Source organism: Lygodium microphyllum, chromosome 5 (genome assembly GCF_053477565.2).
Source record: "Lygodium microphyllum isolate KBCC chromosome 5, Lygodium_microphyllum_v1.1.10, whole genome shotgun sequence".
In the NCBI taxonomy this organism is placed as follows: Eukaryota; Viridiplantae; Streptophyta; class Polypodiopsida; order Schizaeales; family Lygodiaceae; genus Lygodium; species Lygodium microphyllum.
The window spans coordinates 102,930,456-102,941,037 of record NC_141139.1 but is presented as its reverse complement, the minus strand read 5'-3'; the positions used below and the strand labels follow the sequence as shown (position 1 = coordinate 102,941,037).

General features: G+C 40.6%; 1 protein-coding gene across 1 annotated transcript; it reads right to left on the bottom strand.

Moving 5' to 3' along the window:
* Positions 1-1,583: 1,583 nt before the first annotated feature.
* On the bottom strand, positions 1,584-3,410 carry LOC148036220 (expansin-A10-like). The gene is made up of 4 exons (XM_087678216.1): positions 3,278-3,410; positions 3,098-3,208; positions 2,631-2,955; positions 1,584-2,470 (listed from the first exon to the last, which is right to left on the bottom strand). Exons 1-4 carry the CDS (start codon positions 3,351-3,353, stop codon positions 2,164-2,166), a joined length of 819 nt encoding a protein of 272 aa, XP_087534342.1. The 5' UTR covers positions 3,354-3,410; the 3' UTR covers positions 1,584-2,163.
* Positions 3,411-10,582: the final 7,172 nt, after the last annotated feature.

The window sequence follows — 10,582 nt, the reverse complement described above, 5'->3', positions numbered from 1 at the left end:
TCTGGCTAACTAAGGATTAATAGTGCAAATTTTAGAAAAAGTATTACTAATGGATACTACTTATGTTAAGAAAGTTGTTGATGTTGTGGATGGCCATATCATATGTGGTTTCTACTACTACTTTTTCTATGCCTCGGACTATTTGTTGGTTTATCCCATGGCAACAAGAGGTATTTATGGGACTATGGGCATCTCTCTCTCTCTCTCTCTCTCTCTCTCTCTCTCTCTCTCTCTCTCTCTGTAAACAAACACACACACACATGTGTTGTAATTAGTGAATGAGAATGTATAAACAAGAGTGGAGATGGACTTGGAAATTTAAGTTCTAATCTCCATGTATTGTTTTGATTGGTATTCTTTTCCATTTGAATTTCCTTTTTTAAAATTTTGAAATAAATCAAAATTGGTAGACTTTAGATTGTTATTCTGTTCCTTTTGGATCTCATGATGTTGCTCTAGCAATTTTCAATTTGAAATAAATATAATTAAGGTGCCTATTTCAAGTTATTGAATTCTATAGCCCAATAATGGTGGATGCTAGATGAGCCCTATATTCATTACAAGAAACTCCTCCCCAAAACATGTGAAAAAAAAAGATGAATGTAGCTATAGATGTGATAACACTAGATGGTTGTGTGGGGAAAATAAGACAGGCGTATAGATATAGATGACATGGAGTAGATGTGGAAATTGGAATTCGTGTTTGCGCATATATGCTGAAAGCGAAAGAGAGAGGTACAAAGAGAGACCAGTCCTTCAGATATAGATGACATGGAGTAGATGTGGAAATTGGAATTCATGTTTGCGCATATATGATGAAAGCAAGTGGAAAGAGAGAGGTACAAAGAGAGACCAGTCCTTTGAAGGATGTAGACATAATTGAAAGTGTGGATTGCACTTTAATAAGTGAGGCATCCACCTTCTACTTAATGCTCTAACTTTTAACGGTAACACGATTTTGCATTTTTTATTTAAAAGTGTGCAACAATGCATGTGGGAAAGAAAATATTTCAAAGGTGATTTATACGTGCTGTTTCTCAAAGGTGATTTATACGTGTTGTTCGCGATGATTATATGCAGACAAGTTTGTTGTTTTATAGAGTTCTTCAATTGTAATGGACATTGAATTTCTAAATCTTAACGAATAAAGAGACCTAGGTCTCGTGACATGGCTTACTGATGCAAGAATATTAAGCACAATCCTATTCATTAAATCTGAAGTGCTTTTGAACAAAGAAGGCCTAGATCGTGTGACATGACTTACTAATGCGAGAACATGCATACTAAATTTGATGTTTCTAAATTCATAGATGATGGTAGGATATGGAACAATGTATAAAATTTCGAAGTGTGGAAATACTATGCTTGCGATAGTGTATTCGCAAACCGTGTGGAATATACATAAAAAAACATACACTTCTCTTTAAAAGTTTAAAAGGAGACCTTGTCTTCAAATTTTTTAAAAAGAAAAAGGGATGCTGATTCCTCTTGCATCGTTGGGGAAGCCAAAAAGAGGACTCCAAAGGAAGAGCAACAGTGCCTTCCTAACTTTGTAATGAAAAGGTGGTTTGGGGCCTTCTTAGATTATGGAAAACTTTGTGTTTTTTTGTCTGTGAAGGCCCCGGGGCTGTGACTAGCCTTGCAACGCCAGTATCAACAGGCGAAGTGGAGCCGATGCCAGAGGAAGATGAAGAACGGCTCTAGGCGAGCTGATCCCAGGACTCCTGAGGCTCCTTTAAAAATTGTATGCTCACGGTCCTCATTTGTCAGCTGCGGCCTAGAGGAATCGACAGGAAAGGCGATTTCTGAGAAAGGACGCTAACTACGATAAGCTGGGCAGGCACGCTTATGCCGACACGTAGACGGATCAAGTAGTCGTTTGTACACTAGTATGTAGGCAGAGTCTAATCGACCTTCGGCACGCAAACCATGACGTGACTGCATATTCTTGCCGGAGGCCAGAGACGTCGAGGATGGAAGTAGGTGAAGAATATTGCGCTGGGGCTGTACCGGCGGTCAGTACAGCAGCTCGCTAATGGAGTAACGGCTTCATTGGGGCTGTTTCTGCCTGCGGGATACCTGATGGACTACGAGACTATTGAAAAGCTAATCACAAGTAGGCGGTAGATGGCAGCCGCCGCAAGACGACGACTGCGGTGTCCATCAGTCGAACTGCTCGCCAGAGAACGTCTGTCCGAACTGCCAGTTGGCGGGTGCAGCGTCGTAGGAGGTGAGGGTGCGGCCGTCGCTGGTGGTGACCTGGAAGGACAGGCTCTGGCCGCCCAGGTTGGCGTTGCTCTGCCAGTTCTGGCCCCAGTTGCGTGTCATGGGCTGCCAGCCGGTGCGGGAGCCCTTGACGGACACCGCGCGGATGTCGCCCGCACCTCCCACGTTGGTAATGAGGACGAGGTTGAAGTAGGCGTGGCCGTTGAGAGTAAAGTGAATGCCGCCTCTCTTCTCGCAGGGCACCCTGAAACGTATCATTCAACAACTTAAATTACATATACATATATACGTATGCATGATGATGATGATGACGAGGACGGTGAAGCGATTTTACGATAGTTAGCGCCGAGCAGAAAATGCACAGAATTATTGTTAGATAGAGACAGGAATGGCGCTGTAGATACCTTCTGTAGAGCACCGGCACGACGCCTCCCTTATAGACCCCGATCTTCTCGAAGGCCGGCTGTGCCATGTCGAAGTGCTGGAGAGGGGGATTGCACCATCCGCCATCGGTGTTGGACTGCGCTGGGTTGGGCGGGCAGAAATTGGTGGCCGTAACCAACACGGACGATGATCCACCAAGGCACCATTTGGGGTCCGCCTGGGCATCGCACCTGATCTCGAAGCAGGCACCGCAGCTCAGCCCGCCGTTGAAGAGCGCCGTGCTCAGGGCCGCCGTGTTGGTGCCGTAGCCGGAGGAGTAGAGGTCGCCGTAGCCGCAAGCGCCGCCTGCAGTGTCACGATCATCGACAATAGTATCAACGTCAGCAAGCCGAGCAATCACTTATTATCCGTAGTCAAAAAGCGGCTCCCACGAGGCATGCCCGCATGCGGCCTTTCTTTTACAATTAGGATTGAGACACCAACGTACCCATTGTGCCCGAGGCGTCGCTTCCGCCGTAAAAGGTGGCATGAGCGTTGCTCCAGCCGCTCTCTTTCAACGGCCCGCCGCCGTAGTAGGATGCACTCACTGGCACTATGCCTACATTCATAACTACATTAGCTGTGGCCAGACACAACAAGACTGCTATGCCTCAGATCATTGCCTTACAAATAACGGGCTGCAGCTGCTGTCCCGGAGAATAGGTGGTCGTGGAAGAGGATGGAACGGCAGCTGGCGCAGCCATGTTGCAGGCGTCAATCGAGAGAGGAAAAAGAAGATTTATGAGTACAGATTGCTGCTTCCCTCTGCCTACTTGAGCCTGCGGGGGTATATTATATAGTTCGTTGGCTCACCGATCATACAGCCGAAAGAGCTGAAGCAGCTGGGCCCTCCAAACAAGGTTAGGTAACACGGTTACACGGATGAGATGTCATACCGAGACGCTGCATGTGGCCGCTAGAGTCTAAGAGGCGGCCCCACTCTGTCGAGCTGATTGTCTGACAAATTTATCATTACCTAATACTCGCTGCAACCTGCAGCCTACCAATCCATTGCCCTATCGTTGTCGCTGGCCCGACACAGCACGTTCTGCTCTTGCCCACCCAAATTAGTCCAAACCAACGACCGCCACAACTTTCCGGATATTAATGTATGCACTACGTACCGCATTGGATGTCGCGCAGGGCAACTGTTAGAGGGATGGATGATTTTGTGAGTTGTGACTGTGCGCTTGCCCCAACCCCAGCTGGGGTAATGTGAGATGTTTTTGATACGGGGAGCAAAGAGAAGATTAGAATGACGTGTTAAACATGCCATGATTAAAGCCACATATTCGTTATTATCGGTCTACTTCATTAGCCTGGCGGTATGTCATATAGTCTATTGCCTCACCGACCAAGACGACCAAATTTAGAGAGATGGGCCCTTTAGTCGAGCCCACAAGGTTCGCTAACATGGATGAGATGTGTAATAGTGAGATGATACATGTACCAATGGGATCCTACGAAGTAAACCCTAGGGACCAACTTTGGGGTGTTGATTGCTTGAGAAATTCACAATTACATAATGCTTCACTACAACAAAAACGAGGCATAGACGCGCAAGTTAGACGCGCAAAGTCGGGTGCGTCTATCATAGCGTCTATAACTGCGTGTAAATAGATGCGAATTGTGTGTCTATATATCCGCGCAAATAGATGCTAATATAGACGTGCCAGCAGATGCACAATTATTTAACCACTTAAAATTGCAATTCACATAATTAAAAAACCAAATTTAATAATTATTTAACCACCTGAAATTGATTCTTGAGCATGCACGTGTGCGCATGATAAAAACCATAGAATTAAGAAATATACACATTGAATCATTGAATTAAAAAAATAGAGTTAATGATTACTCAAAGTACCATTAGCATCCTCGAAGTGAGCAAGGACACCACAATCTTGGGTATTTCTCTTTTCATCTTTACGTTGAGTTCGAAGATGTTTTCCCTCACACCAAAGTGCATTGAATAATGTGCACTAGTCGTAAAAGATAAAAGATCAAACTAGACATGCTGGACCCTCACGAGGTGTTCAAATAACTAGACATGCTGGACCCTCACGAGGTGTCTATAGCAAAATATACTGGGTAGATGAAAGAGCCCTTAAGCTATGGTACACTTACTTGGGCCTTAAAACAAAGATCAACATTACTCCTACTCTAGACTTGGATAAAAGTGCCAGTGAAGACTCGAGTATTTTATGGCTTGACACTCAATCTATGAATGGAAAAACATCACGTCCACATCTAGGTTCTATCCGACCCTTCAAGTTCAAAAAGGGCATGGGGTTTGGAATTCCTGGCTTTTTTAAAGGCAAGCCAAAACCATTGAATAGTTTGATGGAAGGCCCTCCCTTTTTCTATTTTGAAAATGTTGAGAACGTTTCCAATTCAGAGTGGGAGACCATCAAATGGCATTTTAATGGCATAGATCCAGAGTTCACAAACTCTAGATATTTTTCAGCATGCTTTAGGCTGAGGTGGTTATGTTTATAGCCTTCCAGTAGATGGAAGAAGGTTGATCCTTCCCCCTGCTCCCATGACAATCTTTGAGGTGCTTCCGAAAACAAAGAAGTATTGGCCCCCATGGGATCCGAGAGAGAAGCTGAATTGCATAAACACACGGGGTGCCCCTAGCACTATATGTGGATTGATCAGAAAAATATTTTCTTCCCACAAAGAAAGCAAGATACCTTATCTTCAACATGAGATTGTCCTGGCATGCAAAATATGGAACTTGGTTTGGGTCATCCCAGGCCAAGCTACCCCACTTGAACCCCATAAGATTGAGCTGGTGCTTGGATATGATCATGACCACACTTGAGGCTGCTCTACCCTTTCAGATTGGTATGATGCATTGGGCAACTCATTTCAGGTCAATACTATTGCGTATAGTCTTTCACCACTGAAAGAATTATATTCGCAAGGTTTAACAGTTCTGTCCTTATTCTCGAGCCTTAGTGGGAAAGAAGTGGCATTGCACAAATTGGGTATAATTTTGAAGGCTGTTGTTATTGTGGAGTGTAGGTGCACTACGTGCATGTGAAGGGTATGGGATGCTAGTGCATTGAATGCACTCAAATGTCCTAGTGTGCATATAAGTGAACCTAAAAGTAGTGTGGGTGCACTAGGTGTGGTGTGTGTAACTAGGAATTTAAACATGACTAAGATATGTGGATGTGTGTAGGGTATAGTAGGTGTATGTGCATGTATGTGCAATGCATTGTGGAGTAAAATGAGTGTACATAAACAGATTCTTAATGTATACTATATGTGCCTAGGGTGCTATGAGTGTCTGCACATATATGAATAGGTGTATATGAGAGGTGTGGTTGCACATGTGCATTTATGGATCCACACGATAGGTGGATATGCAATTGTATATTGACAAACACACATAGATACACACATATGCAGTCGAATGCACATACAAATGCACTAGCGTGAATGAATGCACATGGATGTCTATAATACAAGTGTGCTGCACACTATGGACCTATGGATGTACATGTGGATACACAATACATGGATGTGCTATGAACAATTGAATGCACTATATTGTGCGATCAAACACACTGTGTGTAGTCAAACACACAAATGCACATGTGTGCAATTAGACATACACGTGAATGCACTAAAATGTGATGCAAACTACAGATGCACAAGAATACATGAATGCAACATATGGGGCGACAAATGCATAAGTGACTACACAAGTATCGATGAGCTATACTACAATGTAGGTGGATACACATGTGTGTAGTCAAATACACATGAATGTACATGTATATGATCAAATGCATACAAATGTGCACACATGAGATTGAACAAACATGAGGTCTAGTTGGATGCACTGTGGTGGTATGTGCTTGTGTCATGTGTCTACGGGGTGTTACACACATAGCATGGGTGTGTGGATCATTATGCCTAGGAGTGGCATGTGTGTACTTTCTATGTCACTTTTACTCCCTCCTTCCTCCCCTTGACTCCCCTTGTGTGGATGAGGTAGTGCCAGGGGTGAGTCAGAAGCAAAGTGGTTTTTGGCACCCAATGAATGGTGCATGTGTGTGATGTGTTATGTGCAATGCCATTTGTATGTCTATGTGTGTATGCATGTGTGTTAGGTGTGGGCATATGTATATGTGTATGGATTAAATATGTGTCTGTGTATACATATGCATTAGATGTATTTGTGTAGGGGTGTAAATTGGGGGATGCATGTGTGTCTCGTATGCATGAGGGTATGTGAGTGTAGGTGTCACTATGTGCATGTAAGTATGAGTCTCTAATATGCCTTATACATGTTTAGGTGAATGTAGTTTGATATAGCTATCACAAATTGCATGGTGGGGGGACTTGCTTGAGCTGTTACACCAAACACATATCATATACACACGAAGAACCTCACTCAAGAACACACGAAGAGAGATGAAGGCCAAAACATTTTCTTGCTGGTTTTTTCTTCTTCCTTCACACATAGTACAATGTAACTAGGATCTTCTTCAAATTAATAGCTATCTCAATATCGAATTTCCATTTATAATCTAGTATCAATTGGAGCATCCCATCCTATTATTTCCCAAATACAATTGTTTGCCTTATTCAACTCATCTCTAGGAGTCTTCTTCCCTTCCTCTGTAGTAGTATGCATTGCATGTAACCCAATTTTAGTTTTCTTACCAAATATAGTCCCACATCGAGAATCCTTTATGGAGATATTCTTAATTTGCAAGCCAATTAAGGTTGAAGCTTCCACTATAGCATTTACTTTATTAACAATCATTTCATCTATCATTTTCTACATACCACTATTTTCAAAGCTTGGATTGAGTGGCAAACTAATTTTATACAAATGAATTTTTCTATCTTTGAAAAAGTTAGATTTTAATCCAAAGCATCTTTACATGTTTCACAACCTCTATATTCGTGCTCCATACTATCACACCAAATAAATCTATGCACAAAGTCTTCATGAGTTTGAAACTTTGATTCTGTAGATTGCCATATTTCTTTCAAATTTTCAAATTTCAGATATAAGTCTTGCATGCCTTTCACCAACTCATCCATTACATCATCCTTCACTACTCGGGTCATAGTAGTGACCAATTGTTTAACTATTTTGTCAAATGCCTTCTTTAAAAGTGAAATAATATCACCAACATGCATCTTTTTCCTTGTCCTTTATCACTTCACCATCATAGACATAATATTATTTACATATTTACAGCCTAACCTATACATTGTAGAGCTTGCCAACTTAATAAATAGCTTAATCTTTTCAAATTCAAGAGATTTCTTCATATGTCATCCAACTACACATGTCTCTATTCAAATTCATGAAGAAATTATATTGTAGCCAACCTTATGTTGGGTTTCACAAACCACTCCAAGAAGGTTCACTTTGTGACTAGTTCTATACCTTCTATAAAATGTTCTCCTTTAGTGATGTCTTAAGATCATCCCATATGATTCCCTAAATTGCATAATTTCAATTATGCATGGCTTGAGTTCATGAGCCGTAATTTTCATGTTTGATTCATTTTACATCCTAAAATTCTTTTTTCACAATTGATTCAAGCTTAGCAATAGTCTGTTATTGTTATCATTATTGACCTTGATGTATATGTTGTTATTGTTGCTACTAAAATCACAACTATTGTTGTTGTTGTTGCAAATATATATTGACGATCTAAAGTAATTGCATTATGTCATTTGAATGCATTGTGTTATTCTCCATCATGTAGAACCATTTTTCTTGTCTTCCACATTAGGTTCATTGAAGATATTCAAGACTTGGTGTGTATCGTCAAAAGATATTGATTCTCAAGAAAAAAAGGTCAGTTGAAGGTAAGACAGGTTTAGGGTAAGAAGAAGGTAAGAGAAGAGATGATACTTATGAGATAGCGATTCAAGAAGTAGGGTCAAAACCAATCTATATTACCTAGAAGCATCCAAGATTCATAAATCTAAATCATAATATATACATCAATTATGGGGTCCATATTTCATCATGGTCAGGGGGGCACTATCAATCAAATCCATGTGCATAATTATGGTTAAGAGTAGATAGCATACAATGCTTTTGTGCTTCAAGAATAACCATACTGTATGATAGCCCATATACATACAAAAATCCTTACATAACAGTAACATCAACTCACCAAATCTTCAAAAATCTATACTTTTATATTCATGATAGCATAAATACAAAAAGACTTCATAGCAGTACACTTGATCTTCTCAAATCAAGGCATTTATGAGTACATAACTATAGGAGAACATGTATAACAACAATGCTACCCTATTTTCCTATGTATTGAATAATAAATCTTCACTTGCATTAGTCCAAGAAATACTTTTGGATTTTCTTCCTTCTATCCTGCATCAAGTATGCTTTCTCTCCCTTGCCTTTTCCACTAGTCTTGACCATGGGTTGCCTTCTCAATGCAAGCTCCTTCCTAAACCACATATATTACTATCTAGAAAACACATGCAAATTGCACAGGATAGTGGTCCACTTGCCCCTCTCTTCCACACAATTCCCCACTATTAAAAACATGTTCCCTTTGTTAAGTATTGTTGGCTTTTTACATTTGATTGGAGGCACATCATTTCTCTCTACTAACTAAGGTTTGAACACGTAAAATACGTCATGCTTTCTTGACATGTTGAAGACTTGGCAAAGAGTCTCTTACAAGTTATCTAATTGGCTTAACACTTCATGTAGATAGGCAACTAGTGTTCTACATACATACATATTAAATGTTAGTATAGATGGACCTTTCCATTGTTTTCTTCCACTAAACATGTGGTCACATGACATCTATAAGTTCCTAATTATTTGTGGTAGCTTCATAAAACACACACACACACACACACACACACACATGCACACGCACAAATTCTCTCTCTCTCTCTCTCTCTCTCTCTTCACACACATATATTTGCCAAAATTCTTTTTAATACAAACAAGTGAAATTGCTTTTTGTAATTGCATTATAACATATATGTTAAATCCTTCATGAGAAGTGAGGCCAGAACATATAGAGAAGGGCATTCAATGATGTTGAATCACTATCAATATAAGAAACTGACATTGAAAATAAAATTAAAACAATAAGAAGTTATCAGGATGGTTTTATGCTAGCCCCTTTCAAGTACACCAAAAGCTATCCCCCACACCAAAGGAATTGGCTATATCATTGATCATAGGGGTAGTTTTTTTAGGCTCATAACTTTTGCCAATTTGTAGAATTTTGACACCACCAATGATATACAAGGATGTGATACATGTGGCCATGGAATCCTAAGAATCATCTCCTAAGAACCAACTCTATCGTGCCGATTGTTTGATAAATTCATAATTACATAATGCTTGTTAGAGCTTGCTACTAGTGCACGGGGTTTGGTGATAGTTTTAAAGAGATTGCATGAAACACTTTTCAATGAAATTGAATACACTTTTGAGAAGAAACTCTTGTTGAGCGAGTAAATAATACAATATTGAAGGGATATTTGTTTTCTAGTATTGAGGCAACGACTGGGATAGGGCACTATTAGCAAGCTCTCACAAGCATTATGTAATTGTGAATTTATCAAACAATCAACACCCCAAAGTTGGTCCCTAGGGGCTACTTTGTGCGATCCCATTGCTACATGTATCATCTCACTATAGCACATCTCATCCATGTTAGCAAACCTTGTGGCATGGTTTTTTTAAAGGGTTGCAGAGCCCTTGTAGAGGCATTTTGACCTTCAAGAGAAGGCAAATATTTTAAAACCTTGTTGTCGAAGGGCAAGTTAAAAAAAAATCTCTTCCTAGAGAAGGGCATGATTTTACAAACCTTGCTATAGAAGGGTAGTTATGGCATGCGTGCTTGGTCAACATTGCAAGCATGGTTGATTGTGAGAGAGATTTCTCCAAAATGAA

What these genes read in the sequence shown, in the direction of transcription:
- LOC148036220 (XM_087678216.1), bottom strand. Translation starts at nt 3,353, where the DNA reads ATGGCTGCGCCAGCTGCCGTTCCATCCTCTTCCACGACCACCTATTCT. An exon ending in CGACGCCTCGGGCACAATGG is followed by an intron (nt 2,956 to 3,097) that starts GTACGTTGGTGT and finishes GTGACACTGCAG; the next exon opens with GCGGCGCTTGCGGCTACGGC. An exon ending in GTGCCGGTGCTCTACAGAAG is followed by an intron (nt 2,471 to 2,630) that starts GTATCTACAGCG and finishes GATACGTTTCAG; the next exon opens with GGTGCCCTGCGAGAAGAGAG.